Here is a 22,264-nt window from a genome sequence, read left to right on the forward strand (position 1 = left end):
AGTCATGCAAACAAAGTTTTGGTTAATAGTAATTTTAGATGAAGCTAGGCTTTAGATCAACCTTGTGAAGTTACTGCTATGGCTGTGTAATTCTTATAGCATTGTCAATGATTTATTAATATGAAAAATGGTTTTATGCAATTTGTACAAACCTTTTATTTATATTTATATCAACAGGTCAGGAGAGAAAGCTGAGGGTTATTTTTGATGACTATTTGGGTCCAAGACACAGCGGTCATGCTCACACAGATGAAGGAGCTTGGTCACCATATGTCATGGTAATAGATTCAACTCTTTTTCTTTATATTTTCTATCTATTGTTGACTGTAGCCTCATGCCATTGTTCATAAGATTTCCAGAATTCAGTTGTGTCTAAAATAAAATTGTTCCAACACTACAAATCTTACGCTATTCTAGAAGTTTTATTTCAGCTGTGACCAAGTTGTAGAATGATCTTCTTATCAGGTAGTTGAATCGGTAGAACTTCTAAAAGTTCAAAGTTGCAGGAAATGTTTTTATGTTGAATAGGCTGACATGTCTTTTTATAGCTTATATATGACATATCTGTTTTGATGTTCTGTTTTTAAAGTATTTTATTGTTAATTTTTTCTCATCATTTATTTATTTCCTTATTTAATTTCCTCACTGAGCTATTTTTCTGTATTGGAGCCCTTGGGCTTACAGCATCTTGCTTTCTCAACTAGGGTTGTAGCATAGCTAATATTAATAATAATAATAATAATAATGATTTTTTTGGCAAAGCTGGAAGACTAGCCATTAAGATTTTTTAAGCAAGGTGGCAACTATCCAAACCGCTAGTTAGCGGGGGTAGTGAGCGCTAGGGGGTGTTGCCGGCTACCTCTCTCACTTGCACACTAAATGAATGAGTCACTTTTCTTTTCGCTTGAGCAGAACGGACATGTCCAGTCTCTGCTCTCAAAAGTCTTAGCCATTGTAATCATATTCAATTCTTTTTCTTTTCAGGTTTGCGTATTCACTTCTGCATCCTCATGCAGACTTGCCCAATACCTGCAGGTCACTTCATGTGCTTTGTCGAGACCATCCCCCATTCGTTGTGCCTGACCTGCACACCTGTTAGGAGTATAGGGAGTGGTCTGCCTCCCAGTGAGAGAGATTTAGGCACCAAAAGGAGAAGTCTATGAAGGATTCTTCACCTTCGGGGTCTTCCTCAAATGCGAAGAAGCCTCGGATATCTTCTTTGACCCCTGATCTCTTCCCAAAGCTCCTGCTCATTCGTCCTCTTCCGAAGGGCGGCTGAGTAGGAATATCGACCAGCTTACATCAGAGCAACCTCGGGGATCCAGGGTTGTTGCTGGTTTCGTTCCCCGCCCTCAAGCAAGTCCTTTTCACTTTCTGATATGCTGCTGGTCCTTCTTACAAGGAGGTTTTCCTAGAACTTCTACAGCGCAGGGCCCAGAGGGGTCCTTCTGGTTCCTCCAAAGTAGAAGTCCTGTCTCCTGTTGATCCCCTAGCTGTCGGCGAGGCCCATCTCTTGCCTTCTCCAGCTTCTGCTAGTCCTGCGCGCCGATGGGACCGGCGTGCCCACTCGCCTCCCCAACAATGACCTTCTGCTGATGAGAAAACCTCACGCCACCCTCGGATTTCTTCATCCTCCAGGGACCGTATTCCTCTACGCACGCCGAACCTTTCTCCTTGCCATCCATCAGGCAGCACACCAGTTTGTGAGATCTACAATTTTCTCGCCGTTTCGTGATCAACATTCTGGATATCATCGTTCTCCTGCTGGACGGTTGCTCTCTTCCCGCTGTTCTCCTGAACGCGATCACGCGTCTCCTCATGATTGCCATTCTCTACCAGTTTTCCGTTCGCCAGCGAGTAGTTTTCTAACACGCCATTCACCATCTCAGACGATCTCCTGCCCAGTGCTCTCCAACGCGCTACTCTTCATCTCACCTATCACCAGTGCGACACTCTCCTGCTCGCCACTTGCCGACGCGTCATATACCCACTCACCTCTTACCTGAACATCACTCACCAGTTCGTCGCTTGCCAATTCATCTCCCTCCTGTGCCTCGCTTGCCAACTTGTCATTCTCCTTCCCGTTGACGCTCGTCACTCTTATGTTTGTCGATTTCCAGTGCGTTATTGGCACTCAACAGCTCATCGGAAGTGTCCAAAACCTGTCCTGCTTTCTCCACTTCACTCATCATCTTCTGCACGTGAAATTAATTTTTTCGCGCGCACTTCATGGGCTCCCTCAAGCTCGGGAGGTCTGGCACCCTGACAGTCCAGCAGCGAAATAGCAGCAGTGGTGGAGTAATCTTTACCATGTGTTAAGTTGCCAGCAAGAGGCGGACGGCCCATTACCTGTCCCGAAGGGTTCAGGGAACCACCAAACAAGTTCGTGGGTGTTCCGATCTCTCCAGATCGCCCCATGAAGATCACCCAGGAGGACCTTGAGATGACTGCTGATTGATCAAGGTAGGCAACCTTCTCCCCCTCAGTTCCAGGTACCGAGGCAGCATTCCCCAATGAGGGGCAATCTTACTTCCAGGCCTCCCCAAGGACACCCTGGACCTGTCGGCTGTGGGGAAACAGCCACCTTGGTCAAAGCCATCAGGCAGGCAGTGGTTGACACAACCCAGGGTGTGCAGAGGTTCGTGCCCCCAACAAACCGCCCAAGCATAAGTCAGCAGGTGCTTCTACACCAAGGATTCCCCTAGAGAAGTCAATTTTCATATTCTCCTCTTCTGTTTTCCCAACGGAGCCTAGGAGGAGACCTGTTTCTAGCAGGGCCCGGAGTCCGCATGATTTTCTTGCCTATCGGAAGACCACATGAAGCTGCAAAGGTGGCTCACGGAATTCAGCAGGACTGTTTTCGCTTGGAGGTTGCATCGATCTAGACAACGAAACAGAAGAGGAGGATGCCAAAACAGACTCCTCCTCATGCCGACCTTCCTATCCTCGCTCGAGTAGAGGCATAGGATCTCGCGAGAGATATCGCTCATGCCTTACTTCAGCCCCTACGAATCCGATCTCTTTAGTGGCAGCTAAAATCCATGTGGGTTCAAAAGGAGAACTCTCTGCATTCTCTGCCCCCTATGAGATTACCGAACACTTCTTCACCCAAGGGGTTAATTACTGTACTGTATTTGTTCAGTGTACTTTCCTCTATATAAGGATAGAAGAAACTCTTCAGCTATGGTAAGCAGCTCTTCTAGGAGAAGGACACTCCAAAATTAAACCATTGTTCTCTAGTCTTGGGTAGTGCCATAGCCTCTGTGCCATGGTCTTCCACTGTCTTGGGTTAGAATTCTCTTGCTTGGTGGTACACTCAGGCCTACTATCTCATTTTTTTTTCTCTTCCTCTTGTTTTTATTTAAATAGTTTGTTGGGCAGGCTTATTAGAAGGGCCATGGATGCCTGGTGGTTTATCAAGAGGTTGTCTTTTCCTTATCTGATTCTTTTTCTTCTCAAAACCATCCCTACTGTCCTCACTTCAGTTGAAGTGGCTATCCAGGTGAGTATTTAGTCTTGCATGGTGTATCGGCTCCTCTATGTTGACCAGTTTTTCCGACTTTTTTTTTATTATAGCCTATGGGTTTGATCAATCTCTTTATTTATATTTCTGTACAGGTTTTGTTATAATTTCTGTACATATTATTTTTGTTATAATTCTTGTTAATCTAGTTTTTAAGTATGATGTCTCTTTTTTATCATTAATACTTATGCTGTCTGGAGACATTGAGCGATATCCAGGACCAGTATGTCCTAGATTTCGTCAATGTCGTCTTCTATATTGCAATATTTGTGGTCTTCATGCAAATATTCAAGACCTTACAGTTGCGTCCAGACAGTATGATATTCTTTTGTGCTCAGAAACTTTGGTTTCTAATATGAGGTACTCATCTGAGCTCCTTATAACAGGTTTTAAAAAGCTAATAATATTGAAACGTGATGCCAGGGGAATGGCGGTGTATATTAGGTCTGAGTACCCTGCTTCTCATAAATCCTGCTATGAATGTGGATGTGATGAGATTCAGGTAATAAAAGTTTGTGGCAGACATAACAACTTTTATGTGTGTTCGATCTACCGGAATCCAGACATGGATGATTCTATCTTAGATTGTCTTCTTACCATTATGGTTAAGATACAAGATGATAGAACGGGTTCTTTTGTCTTTGTTGGTGATTTCAATGCTCACCATAGGGAGTGGTTAAGTTCTGTTTCTTCCACCGATCGCCATGGCTTAAGAGCTCTAGACTTTGCCTTTGAATCAGGCTGTGAGCAAATCATAAGTGAAGCTACTCACAGGTCTGGTAATTGCTTGGACCTCGTATACACTGATTCCCCTGGCGTTATAACAAGTAAAGTTGGTTCTCCAATTGGGACATCTGATCATATCTTGATTTCTGGTACAACTCAGGAACATAAATGGTGGTCTACCCTTAAATCTGCACTCTTTGGTGTAGATGCAACAGTTCCTCCTTTACTTCAACCAAATAGCTCAGTCACTCACTGTCCAAAGGAAAAGGCAACCCTGTTGGCTGATGTTTTTGACAGTAAACAGAGTAATGAAAAACTTGAACTTCCTCATTCCTGTTTTCGTGAAGCTAACCTAACTAGTTTAGCTTTTCGATCTCGTAAAATTAAAGCTCTGTTGATGGACCTTGATGCTTACGGAGGTTTAGACCCATATGGTATTTTTCCTTTGTTTTTTATAAAGACAGCAGATTTCTTAGCTCCAAACTTATGTTATTTTGTGCAAGTTAGTAAGAAGAGGAGCTTTTAACAATTGTAGAATTAGTAATGTTACTCCTCTATGTAAATGTGTTTGTGGTAGCGCCAGTCCAACTGATTACCACCCAATTTCCATAACTCCCATATTATCTAAAGTTTTTGAACGTCTTCTGGCAAAACATCTCAATAGGTTTGCTGAAGGTAATCACCTATTCCCTTGTTTGCAATTTGGTTTTCGTAAAGGCCTTGGAGCATGTGATGCCCTTCTTACCATCTCCAATGCTGTACAGAAATCCCTTGATTGTGGTCAGGAAGTTCGTATGATTGGCCTTGATTTTAGTGCTGCCTTTGACCGTGTTAATCATGAGGCCCTTGTTTTCAAACTCAAACAGTTGGGAGTGGGTGGGTCGTTTCTTAGCATTATTATTGATTTTTTAAGTAATAGATCTCAAAGAGTTGTTGATGGGCACCATAGTAAATATAGGAATATGATATCCGGTGTTCCAAAGGGTAGTGTTCTTGGCCCATTATTTTTCATACTATACACACATGACATGTGGTTTGGCCTAGAAAACAAGCTTGTTGCCTATGCAGATGATGCTACTCTCTTTGCATCAATTCCATCCCCTGAATGTAGATCTGGGGTTGGTGAATCCCTTAATAGAGGTTTATCTAAAATTAGTGCATGGTGCAAATTATGGGGTATGAAGTTGAATCCTAATAAAACTCAAAGTATGATTGTAAGTAGGTCAAGGACGGTGGCTCCTCAACATCCAGATCTCAGTATTGATAATGTTTCTTTAAGTTTTTATGACTTCTTTTAAAATTTTAGGTGTGATTCTCGACAGCAAATTTACTTTTGAGAAACACATTAGGTCTGTCTTCTTCAATTGCACAAAAAATTGTCTTATAGAGAAAGTCCTTTAAGGTTTTCGGTGATCAATCTATTCTGAAGAAGTGTTTTTCTTCTTTCATTCTACCTTGTTTTGAGTATTGTTCTCCTGTCTGGTGTTCAGCTGCTGATTCTCATCTTAATTTGTTGGACAGAAACTTACGGTATATTAAATTTCTTATTCCTGATCTAGATGTTAATCTTTGGCACCGTCGTTCAATTAGTTCATTATGCATGTTGTATAAGATTTTTCATAACTCTGACCATCCTTCACACTTAGATCTCCCTGGACAATTCTATCCTGTTCGTAATACTAGGCAGGCAGTTAATTCTAATAGCCAGGCCTTCTCCATCATGAGGCTCAATACTACACAGTATTCTAGAAGTTTTATTCCAGCTGTTACCAAGTTGTGGAATGATCTTCCTTTGGGTAGTTGAATCAGTAGAAATTCAAAAGTTTAAAGTTGGAGCGAATGTTTTTATGTTGACCTGGCTGACATGAGTCTTTTTATAGTTTATATATGGTATATCTGTTTTTGACGTTGTTAATAGTTTATGTAGGACATATCTGTTTTGACGTTGTTACTGTTTTTAGAATAATTTATTGTTGATTTATTCTCATCATTTATTTATTTCATTTCCTCACTGGGCTATTTTTCCCTATTGGAGCCCTTGGGCTTATAGCATCTTGCTTTTCCAACTAGGGTTGTAGCTTGGCTAGTAATAATAATAATAATAATAATAATATGTGTTGCCAAGTAGGCATCCGGAACTTGTTGTTCTTGATGATTTTGTTGAGTGGAGACAAGTCTAGAATGACTCTGAGTTTGTCTAAGTCTTTCTTGGGAACACAAAACAGCCTTCCCTGGAATTTGATGGAGTTTGCTCTCCTTCTTACCTTCTTGTTCAAGAGTTCTGAGGTATATTCTTCTCACGAGGGGGTGGAGTGTTAGAAGAATTTTGGAAAACGGGTTGGAATTCTGTTCCATTTCCACCGGAGTCCATTCGTTAAGAGGCTGTGGGCCCAGGGATCGAAGGTCCCGCGATCCCGACAGTGATACGGTCTGCCTCCTACCTAGAACCCCTCTTTGGGTGTGGGGTACTGTGGATTTGTTTTCGTGACCACGTCCTACTCGGCCCCGGGAGGAGTTATCTCCAGGTGGACTTCTCTTAGGGCCATTTCCTTTCTGACTTAAGGTGAAAGGAAGTTGATTGCCTCACAACGTTGGGGTTAAAGATTGGCGACTGAGCCACCAGTTGTTGAGGGCCCATCTGGAAATGGTCTGAGGCTTCGTGGTCGTAGTCACGACAGAAAGTTGTGCAGATCTGCATGGTCTCCTTGCCTTTTTATTTTTAGGCTGGGGACCTCCGTCTGAGGAAGATTTCCTCTTTGAGCTCATGCCCCACTTTTGGAGAAGGTTCCTGTTCTCCATGGTTGCTCTGACTATGATGTCTTGGACCAGTTCCTGTGGGAAAAAGGATATTAACCCAGATGTTCGAGGTAATCAGTTTCCTTGGTCCGTGTCTTATGGTTGCTGAGGTCAAAACGGACTCTGCTGGCTCTCCTCGCTCTGAGGAAAGCATATAAGTCTTTCACACGGGTACCAATATGGGACTTAGCCAGGAAAATGATCCTTTGCCCCCAGTTATAATAACTTAAGGAATAGATATTTGTTTGAGGCTCGAGGTGAGGGTGGCAGGTTCATCCTTGCCAAGATTCTTGGACATGATGTATCCTACAATGCAAGTGGCATTTTTAGATTTATTTCAGAAGTAGGTCTTCTGAAAACAATTTAACTTTTATAATGACATTTAACTTTTATGGTTTTAATTGAATATGGTTTTATTTTTTTATACGTATATAAACTAACAATGATATCGGCATCAATGACCTTAGATGTCGGGATGCCTGAAAACTTTTAATCAATCAATCAATCAATCACTGGGGAGAAAGGTGGCGGCAGGTATGCCGCCTACCTTCGTCAGTGGACTGAGGATGCATGGATTCTTTTGCCGATGACGTCGTGGGCGGCAGGGGAACAAAGATTCCCCTGCCGGCGACATCGTCGGCTGCAAGACAGGGCACCCTGAAATACCATCTAACCCCAAAGCCGAAGTACTCGGCTGCGATGGGGAGAGCCGGCGGTTGCCGCCTGTAATGGCGGCGGCTCAGGGAGGGAGGAAGGCTTTAGCCTCTTTTCTCTAAAAGAGAATATAAATCGAACCTTATCCATAATTTCTAGGGGATGTATGTCCCCATCCGAATTATTAAGGAACGATAGGGCGAGGTTAAACATGGGGAATTACTTTACTAACTTATACATATACGGTAGCCTAACTTGGTAGGAACCACGGCCATGGTTGTTACCGGCGGGGCCCCCACCGTATACGAAAAGTAAAGTTACATATTAGGAAGAGGAATAATAATCTATTTGTATGCAGAATCTTCACTTGTATAATTTGCCTAACTAGCTAATATTATAGCTAAATACCGGGAAAGTCTCCCTACTAGCTAAATAGAATGCAATAATAATGGCGACAGCGGTCGTAAAAATGGCTGCCTCCAGTCGTGGCAATGCTCAACCTAACACACTTAAATTATTGGAATTTAACTGTGAGTCGGGTGCCAAAATTTATACATCAACTTTCCAAAGAATGAAGATCCCGGAGATTACATGAATAATATTCCGATAACTTGCGGTAACATTGGGAGGACACTTAATCATATCGGCTACAAGTAAAGGAATGGCGGCTGGTAGTAGTGGGGATAGGAGGTCCACCGGTTACCTAGATCGGCACCCCCTTCTTTCGCCACTCTCCCCCCTCAAAGAGTTAAATTTATTCGGGGTGAAGATTGCTATGTGTTGTATCTAAAAATACGTCCCCTGATATTATGCGATATCCTTAATTTTTATTATGGATACTCGCGACAGGACCTCAAAGATTGTGGTTTGGACGTGATGAGAAGAAATGTGGAACAATTGATCATAGAAATAAAATATATGTTGGTCTCAAGACAATTTTTAGGAAAGATCTGGATATTATGGAAGAAGGTAATATATAAAAACCTAGCTGTGATTGAAGTACAAAATAAGTATAAAAGGATGAACTCATTTGGCATCCAACCCATAAAGGGAAAAACTAATGTGAAAGGTTTATTATATGGTTTTCATGGCATATATTTTACTAATTTCCTTCTCATATTTAATTTTATGTGGTTAAAACTAATTTGATTTTGTTTAATGGTCACCTGTCTGATGATCCCACAAGATTCTATCAGTATCTTACATATGACAATCTCATTTTCAATTCATATCATACAGTACTGTATGTACCTTTGCATTACATATATGCCCACTTGTTTTTGTTGCTAATATATTTTTGTCAACAGGATATGGACAAGAAGTCACTTCTGGAGGAATTTCTAAGGGAGATTCTTTTAGCTGAAAACTCACTCCAATTCCAGCGACTGTACTCCGAGTACAAAGACCAGTTAGATGGTGATGTTGTTGAAAATATCTAAGTCAAATTATTTATAGATTGTTTTTTTTTTTTGTGTATTTTCTAAATAAACAAACCTTTGCATTGTACATGAGCTTTCTATCTTCTACTGGCAGAGAAAGTAGACCATTTAAGAGTCATTAAAATAAGTAAATGATACTAGCATTGGTTGCTTAGTTGGTCACACAGTACTGTACAAGCAAATTGTCCACAAATACACAAGATTACACCAGCTGGATCATTTTAGCTAGTCATTATAATGGTAAATTGATTTTGGTATTTCATAGGTGTTTTCTAGGGAGCTTTAAACTCCTATTGTTTTAATATTTCTCCCCAATTTTTTTAATATTGATGAGATTCAATCTTATTTTGCCTATGTCTTTAGTTTGGAAAATTAAAGAATAGAAACAACTTGTCAAGAACCCGTTGTAAAAATGTAATGAATGATTTTTTCGATGGTGTTGATGACCTAAACCTCGGGTTACTCTCCTCACCTATATTCCTTATCTTATGAGGTACTTTCAAACCATCAGTAGTCAAAATATTTTATGTATTTCAGATTTAATGTGAATAATTGTAAGTAATAAGGAAAGTTGTTTCTTATTCTTTATTTTTGTTTACTGCATGTATTTTGGTATCAAAGTTCCATTGAGATACACTGAGACTACCCATTGTGTTCATTTGTTATGCCGTGTTTCTTTTTTTTTTAACTTAAATCTAAATATATTTTGTCTCATAATTAAATTAAATCTAAAAATACACTGGGAATGTCCATTGTGTTCATTTGGTATGCTGTTTCTTATTTTTCAACTTGAATCTAAAATTACTTTGTCTCATAATTAGGTTTTAATACAGTTTTTTTTTTCTGGCATTCTTGTACCATTTGCAGCTTGGCATACATGGTTATTTCTTTCTTGGATGTTACAGAAAATATCTAATACAAATTTTAGTAAGAGAAATGAGGCATTTAAGGTCAATGTCTTCTAGTTATAGGTTTTTTCATTGTTGTTACTGAGGAAGCATTTATTCTGGCTTTACGAATGAATTTTGCTTAAGGTATGGATACCTGCATGTAATTGTGTGTAGAAAGCAACACCTTGGAGTTGCAGTCAGATATCATATTCATTTCAGCAAGACATTATTATTATTACTTTCCAAGTTACAACCCTAGTTGGAAAAGCAGGATGCTATAAGACCAAGAGCTCCAACAGGGAAAAATAGCCCAGTGAGGAAAGGAAACAAGGAAATAAACAAACTAAAAGAGAAGTAATGAACAATTAAAATGAAATATTTTAAGAATATTAACATTAAATTAAATCTATCATCTATAGGCATAAAAAAAACAAGAGGAAGAGAAACAAAATAGAATAGCATGCCTGAGTGTACCCTCAAGCAAGAGAACTAACCCAAGACAGTGGAAGCTCATGGTACAGAGGCTATGGCACTACCCGACTAGGAAACAATGGTTTAATTTTGGACTGTCATCCTCCTAGAAGAGCTCTGCATCATAGCTAGTCTCTCTTCTACTTTTACCAAGAATTAAGTAGCCGCTGAACAATTACAGTACAGTAATTAGCCCCTTAAGCAAAGAAGGAAGATGTGAGAAAAGACGACGAGAATATGTAAAGAATAGGCCAGACTATTCAGTGTATGCGTGGGCAAAGAAAAGATGAGCCGTAACCAGAGAGAGAGAGGGATCCAGTGTATTACTGTCTGGCCAGTCGAAGAATCCAATAATTCTCTATTGATAGCATCTCAACGGGAACTCTCTTTATCCTGGCTGCTTAACATCTCAACCTACAAATTAACCAAGCTACATATACCAAGAGAACTGATGAAAGATTTATCCTTGGATTTCTCCAGTATAATCTTTTAACAACTCAAATCATCCATAATATCATCTATTAAGGTCTGAGGCTGACCTTAAACTTGGATGGGCACATGATGGAACATTCCAGTTACAATACACATGTCAGTAACTTGTGAGCTTAGGATAATGGTTACATATAATAGGGTTATTTATCTTCTCTCTTTTTTTCAGGCTATCATTGTGTTCTCTGCTTTTACACTGATTACGATGCTTCCATTTCCTGCCTGATTTGTATTTGATCCCTATTTTTAGCTTCCTCATTTGTTTGATAGTAAATCTATCAGTTTAAGATAGTGTATTGTGAATAAGCGATTCATTAAATTGCCATCTATTTTTCATCTGAATTGCTTCTCAATGTGAAACACCTGCATTAGGGAACTTTTGCTCTCATCTGACATCTTATTCATATTTCCTATTGAAATATAAAATACTAAAGGGTTAATTCCCCATATTTCAGTCTCCAGCTTTGTTCTTGTCAAATTACCAAGTTGCTACAAAAACTAGGAAGTGGTTTAAAAAATAAAATAGATAATAATCACCAGTAAGTCAAACAGGTTATTCTAAATCCTAGCTTACATTATTTCCTGTGTAGGCAAGACTGGTGTAAGCATTATAATGAATTACAAAGTATGTACTGTAGTCATGCTAATTGGATATTAAGTAGTTTAGCAAGACTACCTTGTTACATTTCCAAGTCTAACAGGAATTATTATGGTGGGAAAACCCCCCAAAACAAGTATGTTATTCCATGCATATATGCATGTCACACTAACATCAGTTGGAAAAAATACATGTGAGTGTTTTAGGAAAATTATGTTTTATGCTCAAGTGAATTGGGATCAAAGAGGATGGATGAAAGGTAAAAAGAGGTAAAACTGTGTTGCTGGTGGCCAAAGATGTTTTTACTAAGAACTTGAAATAGTACCTACAATGTTCTTTTACACTCAAGACTTTTATCATAACCTTTCAGTTCACAATTTGATTAGTTATGCATTCATTTGTTGTATATTTTGTCGAGATTCTTTGCCTAAGGTCCAATTAACTAGATACTCCTAATAGAAAATCATATTTTTTTTTCATATCCTCTTCTTTTAAATGTATACATCCTTTGCTGTGATACTAAATAATAATTTTAAATGGTCATTTAGTGCCTCTCTGTGTTTATCTCATAACAGCAAAGATATATCCAATCAAGATAGATTATAACATATTTAAAGTTATCTTCAGGGCATAGAATTGGTTCAGCTCGCACAAGAACGGTCATTGCAGAAAGATTAGCCACTACTGTTGTAACAGGAGGAGCACTGCTTATTTTTTTTTGCAAAAAAGCAAAGCAGTCCTTCCATACAATAGCACTGCTCCTTGTTTATGTTGTTGCAGTTGAAATAGCTATGTTTTAACTTTGCCATTTTTGAGTGGCCTAATGACTCCACCAATAGTAGAGACAGCTCATGTAAACTGCAGGTTTGTGTAGTTAGGAAACTGGAATTATTTCAAGGTTTTACATGAAATTATTTTTAAGGTTTTACATCAGTTTCTTTTTTTTAGAACAGACAGGAAATTTGAGTTCTTTTGATATGGTATTTAGTTGAATGTAAAAAAAAATCCTTTACCATGATGTTCATGTGATTTTATTTCAGTGATATGTTGAATATATTTTCTTTATTTTTTTAAAAGAAAATTTGGAGGTTTCAAGAGGAAGACAGGAGTATTTAGCACTTAATAAAATAACTGATAATTTCAAGTTTTACTGAGCAGAATACCCTGATTTTGAATAACCTCGGAATAAAGTGCAGAACATCTTTACCAGTTAACTTTCAGAGAGGAAGCAGTTATACCAGAAGTTTTATTTGGTTATTTCCCCAAATCAGAGGAGCATTCATGTGAATGCTGACAGTATTACACATTATAACCTTCTGACCTACTGGTGTGAGAGGACAAATGGACTTGTTCAGTTAACTTGTTTTGATAGAGCTCAGAGTAGATGCGACAAATTCTCAATTGCATTGTTAGTTTCTGCCCTTTCTTAGCTTGGACAGATTTCTTTTTTTTTTTTTTTTTTTTTTTACTAGTTGCCAAATGAGTGTTAGTGTACAGCAGAAGTCAATGTAACATTGCTCATAATTTGTAAATAAGGTTATCATTTATTGTACCGGAAACATTGAGAAGTTTATAGTGCTGGCAATACTTGAATCTATGCATAGCAGTCAGGGGAACAAATTTAGTATGAAAATTGCTGTTCTAGAAGTGATGCTGGCAGACAACCAAAGTATATATTGTCACAGAAAAGTACCTTGGGTAAGGCATCTGAATATTTACTCTATTTTTATACTGATGGAGTTGATTGCTTATATGGCATTATGGTTTTTAAAATTTCAACTGTCGCACAAAATAGTTTGTATGTACAGGTTTTCATATTTATTTTAGAAACACTATTCCTCATGTAAACCCATAGAATTAATTTTTTTTTAGATTGGAAACACTTTAAATGAGTTACAGAATTTATTTTAATTACCCTTGTTATTTTTGTAACATTGTTACACATAAGCAATATTTCAAGCATTGCTGTTAAAGTGCTGTTGTGATTTATTACAATTTTAAGATTTATAGATTTTTATCAAACATTAAGTACAACTGTTCAATACTTTATTTGTAATATCTTATTTGTATTTGTATATAATTTGTTGTTCTGCTTAGATTCATATATCCTGTATGATGGAAGTTAGACTGAGAGATATAATGTTTGTCCCTCTAACATAATACTCCTTTTAAGATATTGGATTGTTTTCGTAATGTGTTCTGGTACTTTAATCAAAGGAAATATATCTTTGTGCTTAAGAATTTCCGTTATTCTGTTTTGTAGTTTCTAAAGGATTTTCAACAAGAATAAGTAAATATTCCACCTTTGAATTACAGAACTGGGGCTAGCATTGACTGCAGTTCAAGTCCTTTTTTAACATTTGCTATGAAAGCTATTTGAATATCACAAGGCAATCATAAAGTTTTTTGTATTAATATCATTGTGCGAAATGAATAGCATCATTGTAATATCTTGCTTTCATGCAAGCGGTGCAACTATGTTAGCAACCTTATACTATGGGTTTGTAGGTAACCAGCATAAGTGGATGCTGTAGTAATTGTGCGGTGATTAGTGTATATGTATGTATGCATGCATGTATGTGGAGTGTACTTAAGAAAAGTTATTACAAAACTTAATCACTGCCAGTGACCCCTCAGATTATAGTTTGTATGTGCATACAGTGTTTGGATAGCTGATTTTAGCACTGCCATTACATATTGACACTGCCATACCAAGGCATCTTCTTTACACTTCACTAAAGTCTAAGATATTTAGACAGTGATTAGTTACTGAAGTGTCTGTGACAAAGTTTGTTTTAAGTTGTCGTAAATGTTAGAATATAAGTGGTTTTGTATTGCATGGTATTATTATAGTATATTTCTGAAGGTATTGTGCTACAGTAAGAAGTATTGAGAGCAGTGATTCCTACCATTAGTGAATTTCAACGTCTCAGTTTAAACTAGAAGTACTTTTTTACTACATGTGCTATAAATAGATAACTCCATATTCCTGCTTTGTTTAAATCATTTATTGTAATATTGTGGCAAATAGTGATTTAATGTAAGGCTTTGATAAGAATGGTTACACCATCATGACTGAAGGATAAGTTGGCATCATTTATGAATGGAGAGTTTTTATTTTCATAGAATGAGTAAGGTAATATTAAAAACTACCTTTTGTTTTACACTGCAGTGATGTAATTTTCGGTTTAATATAAAAGTTTGATATTGATGAAAAACTTTGTACTTATATTCTTATTTTCCTCTTGAATTTTTTTCACGTTTACGGTTTTCCCAAAATGAAACATGAAAACATCCAAAAGAAATAAGTTGAAAATTGATTTTACTAAATTACAATATTTTCTTGTAAAAAGAAATGCAAATCTAATGAGTTGTATATTTTTTTGGAACTAATCAAAGTATTTATACCAAAATATGCTAAGTATGAAGTTATGTAAAGCATTTGTTCAGGGTATCCAAGAACTGAAGCATTCAAGAATGTGAGTGAATTTTACCATGTTTTCTTGTGAGGCTGCAAGGAATCATTGGCATTGTTCAAGATAATTAGCTAAATTTTTTTATGGAGGCTGAAAAAATTCCAGTGTGAGGATTATAGTCTGAATTAATTGGGACTAATATGCATTTTTATATATTAGTTTAAATTTACAGCCATATTATTTTCTTTCATCTGACATTGCAGGGATGTAGACATATAGATACAGCCACAAATGTCCCTTATATCTCATTTTCCTAAATCTGAAACCTATCACAGTAATGCTCCTAATAGTGTACTTGGTTGTACTTTCAAGATGGATACAAACTTTAACCCAAATGTTAATAACCATTAGTAATAATTTAAACCCAACCCCATAAGTGATTCATTTTGTTATAAGTAATAACAAACTTATCGTCATGTATAGTACAGTAAGGCTTCTACATAATACATAACGACTTCTGGGGGGGGAAAAACCAGTGATCCTGGAAAGAGTCACCGCTGTTAATTACTCATCAGCGCCTGGTCAAGAGGTAAACAAAATGAACATGTACGATTTAATTAAATGTACATAGCAAGACAGATAGACAAACCCGTAGTTAATTAAATAACTAAGGAAAACAATGTTAAAAGAAGCAGCATCACTGTATACTAGAGTAATACAGCGTTCAAGATATTTTCTAAGGGTTTTTAAAAAGGATAAAAAATTAAACGTACTTTTGAATCAAGATACAAATCTCATTAGGTGACAAGCTGTAAAACACACTTCTTTACTCGAGCTCTCTTACCAGTCAGCAGGATGCTCATCTTTAAACACTAATTACATTAATACATTTAATGCATATACCAGGCAATACCATGAAGCTTGTCTCACAATTATATTTAACAAAATTTTCTTTTGATAAGTTAATATATTACATAAATTCGTCATAATGTTTCAGAAAAGTCAAAACACCTCCATTAAACATCACTTTCCTAAAGTATGTTATGTATTACTACTAATTAGATTCATGTACCTGATGTTGAATTTTGAGATGAAAAACTGTACAGCATATAAGAAAACTAAAAACAATAATTACATTTCATCAAGACTACACAATTTCTTCATTTCCCCTCTACAATACACTTTTCATATTAAACCTTTCTTTTTCTTATATTCTTCTAGATTCAGAGATCTTCTTGGAGCCGAGTTGAGTGAGTTACCATTGGTGGCTGGACCTAAGCTTCCTCTGGATCCAACAGGGTCTGATGCTAAGTAATGTGGAAATAAGAAAAAATTTAATAATAAAATTTATTATTTCTATACTTGCCTGATGTTCACAATGCTTTTCTCTCAAAGCTTGGTTGAATGCAGATTAGTTCCAATACAAATATAAACCCTTGTCCTTTATATAGGAGGGATAACAATGAAGCTGGAATACAGCTACCAACTGGGGGCACAAACGTTGCCAATGGCAGGAATACAAACCTAATTTCTATACTTTTTCTCTTTCCAGCATGTTAGTGACTGATTCTACTGTGGGGGATTTCCCCCCCCCCCCCCTTTGGTACCCTACCTGCTAAGGACACTCCTGTGGGCAAGCCTACCCCTCTGATGAGTGTCCTTTCCCTCCCAGTGGGAAAGGAATGGCAGGAGGAGGGGAGAAAGTCTAAAAGGGATTCTTCCCCTTCAGGGTCTTCCTCAAAGTCAAAGTAGTCCAGACTTCTTTGACTCCCAGTATTCTATGACCCTTCCCTATCGGTCTCCTCCAGAGGCCAGTCGGGTAAGAGTGGTGGCCCTTTAACTTTGGGGCAAACCTCGAGGCAGACACACTGCCATTTCTACTAGCGAAACAGGAGGGCCTCTTCACCGGAGGAAAGCCTTCAGCTTCTTTCCAGACAGACAATGCTGTATGATTGTTGTGACTCACCTTGGGACTTGAAGGTCTTTCCTCTAAGGAGCGGCTGGTGGAGATGATTGCTTCGATGACTACACAGGAGAATGTTGTGTCTGCAGAAGTTATCCGCTCTTCTCCCTCAAGAGCCCAAAATGAAGGAATCCCTCATCGCTGGACATGAGGGTCTCATGCCCCCGACATCATCACTGGACATGAGGGACTCTTGTCCCCGACATCATCTGCTTTCATCTCTGAACTGCTGCCCGAAATCACCCAAGGAGACATAGCTCCTAAGCTCCTTTGCTAAGGACTCACCTCGGACCACAAGCGAGGGCGAGTGTCTTCGCCTGAGCACCCTTCCTCTTTGGCGTATATGAACAAAAGGACACCTGACCATCACTCCTACAGGAGAAGGACCCCTCCTACTGAGCACTCTTGCTCTCCAGAGCGTGCTCACAAAGTTGCAATGCAACCTTTGCCCAACCTCTCTCCTCTAGTCAGAAGACCTACATGAACCTCAATAAGATATGACTCCTTCACGTGCCTCAACCAGACACACCTCTCCCAAATGCGGGCTGACACAGGAGGATCTCTCTAAGGAGTCTTCCCTGAAGATAACCAAGGCATGCACATGAGCCATGCTTCAATTTGATGAGTTGGACATCGTGCTGATGAAGCTTGACAGCACAACCGAAAGTAACAATCTACCTTGTAATAATCAAGGGTCTTTGATACACTGGGAGATAACCATAGTTGACAATATCAATTGTTGCTAATTGAGTTTTAAACAACCTCTCCCGTTACATGGAGGTAGAGGATGGACGAAACAGACCGCTGCGGGTGCACGCCTCCAACAAAGAAGGACCTATAAGACATTCCAGGAGAACTGGTCCAGTGCTCGAACAGACCCTACACATCGGAAAGACACCTAGGATCCTCGAGTCTTCAGTCTCCTACCAGGAGAGAGGAGAATGGCTAGGTGCATTAGCATAGAGGTATGATCCCGATCTTGAGCTCTTCAATCAGCCACCCCTAGGCACTAGATATAGAGGAAGGGAAGTCAGATCAGCTGATGCCAACCGAAAGTGAATCAAAAGAAATTTTTTATAATTGAAATGCTCAAGAAATTGAAAAATAAAATATAACCGTGCTTTAATAAGCCACAATTAAACACAATCATGTCTAATGAAATATGAAGGCTTGATATTGAACTAAAAATTGAATATTGTATGAAACTTCAAAAATTAACAACCCTTATGCGATTGCAAGGAACGACAGCATGCACACACGCACTGAGAAAGAGCTACAAGGATTTCGCATGATACCTAATAGTAATGGCTAAGACAAAGTGTATGGAAACTGATTTCCTGTGAACATATTGGTGCTGATGTAATATTAATCATGAAGATATTTTGAATAAGTTAATAAATTTTTAAAAATATGACATTCATATGTACGCCATATATTGATACGGTAGGTAGCGGCACTTTCAGATCAGCTGATCATAACCAAAGGGAAACAAAATTTTAAGTAATTCTTGATTGGTGAAATGCTTCCAAAGTTGAAAAAAAAAATACAAAAATGCATTAATAGAGCATATGATTTCCTATGAAACAAGAAAATGGAATAATGATACAGTAAGAAAATATTGATAAAATATGATAGAGGATGGGTGTCAATATTGTATATTCCCTCTTATAACACGACCTAGAATTACAAAAAATTATAATAAGTTCAAGTCATATCTATTATATAAAACAACTGATGAATAGCAAAACCTTCACTGTATAGACTAGCTTTTGTTGTATCATTGAAAATCCAAAATTAACAAAATAAAGGCAATTTTATATCATGTTTCCTACACACCAAAAAGCACAATAAAAAACCATTGTTGTGTTTAAGTTAATTTTTTATCGTAACAAAGAAACTAATGCATTTACAAATCTGTGTTTCGGCTATTTACCAAGTGTTGATTATATGATGATTGTGTTAGTACCCGTTATATTACTTAATTTTTCTTGGAACTTGGAAATAAATGAATGCGATTTATATACAGGTAGTCGCTGACTTACGACGGAAATAGGGACCAAGAGGCTAGTCGTAAGTCGATTTTGGCGTATGTCGAACTAAAAAATAAAAAATTTTAAATAATTTTTATTTTTCCTAACATACTTACCGAGAACTACTTTCTTTGGAGTCACTTGTGATCCTCTTTCTCGACCAAGGTTTTTCCCGCCGTTACCCCCCTTACTCCGCTCTACATAGGCTTACCCCCGCCGCCAAGGAATGCGCCCTGAGGGCAGGATTAGGGTAGGTCACTGCTTCTCTGGGTCAGCGTCCTCATTAAGTTCGTCGCTTAGCCCAACTTGGCAATGGAAGGATGGCACTCGGGGACAGAAGGGAGGGCCATTACCCGAAAGTAGTTCTCGGTAAGTATGTTAGGAAAAATAAAAATTATTTAAAATTTTTGATTTGTTCCAACACAAAATACTTACCGAGAACTACTTTCTTTGGAGACTTATACTTTAGGAGGCGGGAGTGCTATTCTGACACTTGACTCGGCACGTAGTGCCTAGAGGGCTATGGAATGCGGGGGCCTATCAGAGTGCGGAGCGAGGGTAACTGCGGAACCTTACGCTATTATCTAAGACTCACCTCTTAAAACTTCTTCTGACGATTTTCTCCTGATGTAGTCGTGAAGAATTTGTTCATCGTTGGGGACAGCCTCTGGCCTACCGCTACACAGCTTGGAGGGCGGCAATGACTGTCCCAATGGAGAACCCGTCCAAGGATTTTCTCGAATAATCCTTGAGGTAGTGGGCAGTAAAGGTCGACTGGTGCGACCAAGTGCCTGCCTGCAGGATCTGTCCCACCGCCATGTTTCTCTCAAAGGCCAAGGAGGTGCTCAGACCCCTGATGTCATGGGGGTGGGGAGTGCCTGGCACTGCCATTTTATCCTCTTCATAGGCTCTAGCGATGACTTGTCTCAGCCAGAAGGAAATGGTGTTCTTGGAAACTTGCTTCCTATTAACACCTGTGGAAACGAAGAGGTTCTTGATACCTGGTCGGAGATGAGCTGTCCTTTCCAGGTATTTTCTGAGCGTCCGTACTGGGCATAACTTCAAGTCTTCCGTAATGGCCGGAATTGAGAAACCTTCAAACCTCGGGTCCCAGACTGCTGGGTTCTGAGTCTTCGCCACAAAGGAGGGCACGAACCTGAAGGACACTTCCTTCCACCCTTTGGAGTGCGAACCGTCGTAAGACAGACCATGGATCTCGCCCACTCTCTTAGCCGAAGCTAAGGCTAGCAAGAAGACGGTCTTGAGGGTGAGGTCTTTGTCCCCGATATCTTTCAGGGGTTCAAAGGGAGGACGACTTAGCATCTTCAAGACCTTGGCTAGGTCCCACCTGGGCACTCTCCTAGCTTGAGGGGGGCAGGATTGCTCGAAACTCCTAATCAGCATCGCTATGTGTCTCGAGGTCCCCAGGTCGATGCCTTTCAGGAGGAAGACTTGGCCTAAGGCGGCTCAAACTCCTTTAATGGCTGGGATTGACATTCCCACTTTATCTCTAAGATACACCAGAAACTCAGCTATGTCCGGGACCGAAGCTTTAAGAGGTCTAATGTGTTTCTCCGAGCACCACTTCGTGAAGGAGGCCCACTTCGCCTGGTATACCGCGGTAGAGGATCTCCTCAGGTATAGGGACATTCTCTTAGCTGTGGTAGCGGAGTACCCCTCCTTCTTCAGGAGCCGCTCGATAGTCTCCAGGCGTGAAGGCGAAGAGAGAGAGGGTTGTCGTGGAGCCTGAAGAAGTGCGGTTGGTGCAGGAGGTCTGACCTGGCGGGCAGAGGCCAAGGCGGTTGGCTCGCTAGGTCTTTTAGGTCCGCGAACCACTCTCTCTCCGGCCACCAGGGCGCTACCAAAGTCATCTTCAGGTTTCAGGAGGCCCTTACTCTGTTGAGTACCTGCCTTATCAACGTGAAGGGGGGAAAAGCGTACACATCCAGGTTGTCCCACTTGTGCTGGAAGGCGTCTTCTAGGGCTGCCTTTTGGTCTGGGACCGGGGAGCAATAGACCGGTAGTTGGGCGTTGAGCTTTGTTGCAAAGAGGTCCATCACCGGGGAGCCCCAGCGTTGAATGATGAGTCTGGCTACTTCTGGGTGTAGAGACCACTCTGTCCCCACTATTTGACCCATTCTGCTGAGGCCGTCGGCTAGAACGTTTTTCTTCCCGGGGATGAACCTTGCTAGCAGCACCACTTGCTGCTCGTCTGCCCAATGTAGGATGCTTATGGCGAGGTCGCACAGTTCTTTCGATCTCATGCCCCCTTGCTTCTTTATGTAGGCCACTACCGTGGCGTTGTCGCACATTAACGCCACAGTGTTTCCCTTTAGCCGACTTGCAAAGTGAAGACATGCCTTCTGGACTGCTCTTAGTTCTAGGACATTGATGTGTAGACGCTTTTCGCTCTCCGACCAGGTACCGCGTGCTGTCTCTTCCAGAAGGTGGGCCCCCCACCCTTGGTTGGAGGCGTCTGTGAACAGGAGGTACTCGGGGGGACTGGACCCGAGGGGCATCCCCTTGAGGGAGTTCGACTGGCAGTGCCACCATTCTAGGGAGGTTCTCGTGTCTGGAAGGACTGGAATTAACGCCTTCTGCGAGTCTGTCTGGGACCAGAGGCTCTTGAGGTTCCATTGAATGGGTCTGAGTCTCATCCTCCCTTGGGGAACCAGTTTCTCCAATGAGACCAGGTGACCTATCAGTCTCTGCCAGTCTCTCGCCCTCCTGGAATGTTCTGACAGGAACGGCTGAATGATGTGCTTGAGGTTCCGTATCCTGTCTTCCGAGGGGAAAAACCTTCCCCTGCACGGTATCCAACGTCATCCCCAAGTATCCCATTCTGTTGGATGGTGTTAAGTTCGACTTTTCCAGATTGATTACGATTCCCAGATTCCTGCAAAACTGGAGGAGGTTTCTCCCTTGCTCCTCCAAGAGGGCCTTTGAGTTGGAAAGGAGCAACCAGTCGTCCAGGTATCTGATGAGACGGATACCTCGTTCGTGAGCCCACACTGAGACTGTCGCGAAGACCCTCGTGAACACTTGAGGGGCCGTCGACAGACCGAAGCAAAGGGTCTTGAACTGCAGGATCTGGGAACCCCATTTTACCCGGAGGAACTTCCGACTCGACGGGTGGACAGGGATCTGGAAGTATGTGTCCTTGAGGTCGACAGTCATCATATAATCTTTCTCCCTCAAGGACAGCAGGACGGATTTTGGGGTGTCCATCTTGAAGTCCGTCTTCCTGACGAACTTGTTGAGGGCCGACA

At 40.1% G+C, this 22,264-nt stretch overlaps 2 protein-coding genes across 2 annotated transcripts in view; one reads left to right on the forward strand and one right to left on the reverse strand.

The window, feature by feature from the left end:
- Window positions 1-12,372, forward strand: part of Hira (histone cell cycle regulator-like protein) — a 257,277-nt gene extending 244,905 nt beyond the window's left edge. The window contains exons 17-18 of the mRNA XM_068358689.1: window positions 178-278; window positions 9,007-12,372. Of these exons, the coding sequence (XP_068214790.1) occupies window positions 178-278; window positions 9,007-9,138 (233 nt within the window). The 3' untranslated portion in view covers window positions 9,139-12,372. The remainder of the gene's footprint in view (window positions 1-177; window positions 279-9,006) is intronic.
- Window positions 12,373-15,603: 3,231 nt separating this feature from the next.
- The window catches only part of Rtf1 (RNA polymerase-associated protein Rtf1), a 229,053-nt gene continuing 222,392 nt past the window's right edge, over window positions 15,604-22,264 (reverse strand). Inside the window, exon 15 of the mRNA XM_068358690.1 lies at window positions 15,604-16,309. Coding sequence (XP_068214791.1) covers window positions 16,188-16,309 — 122 coding nt within the window. The 3' untranslated portion in view covers window positions 15,604-16,187. The remainder of the gene's footprint in view (window positions 16,310-22,264) is intronic.

This window comes from Palaemon carinicauda, chromosome 35 (genome assembly GCF_036898095.1).
Source record: "Palaemon carinicauda isolate YSFRI2023 chromosome 35, ASM3689809v2, whole genome shotgun sequence".
NCBI lineage: Eukaryota > Metazoa > Arthropoda > Malacostraca > Decapoda > Palaemonidae > Palaemon > Palaemon carinicauda.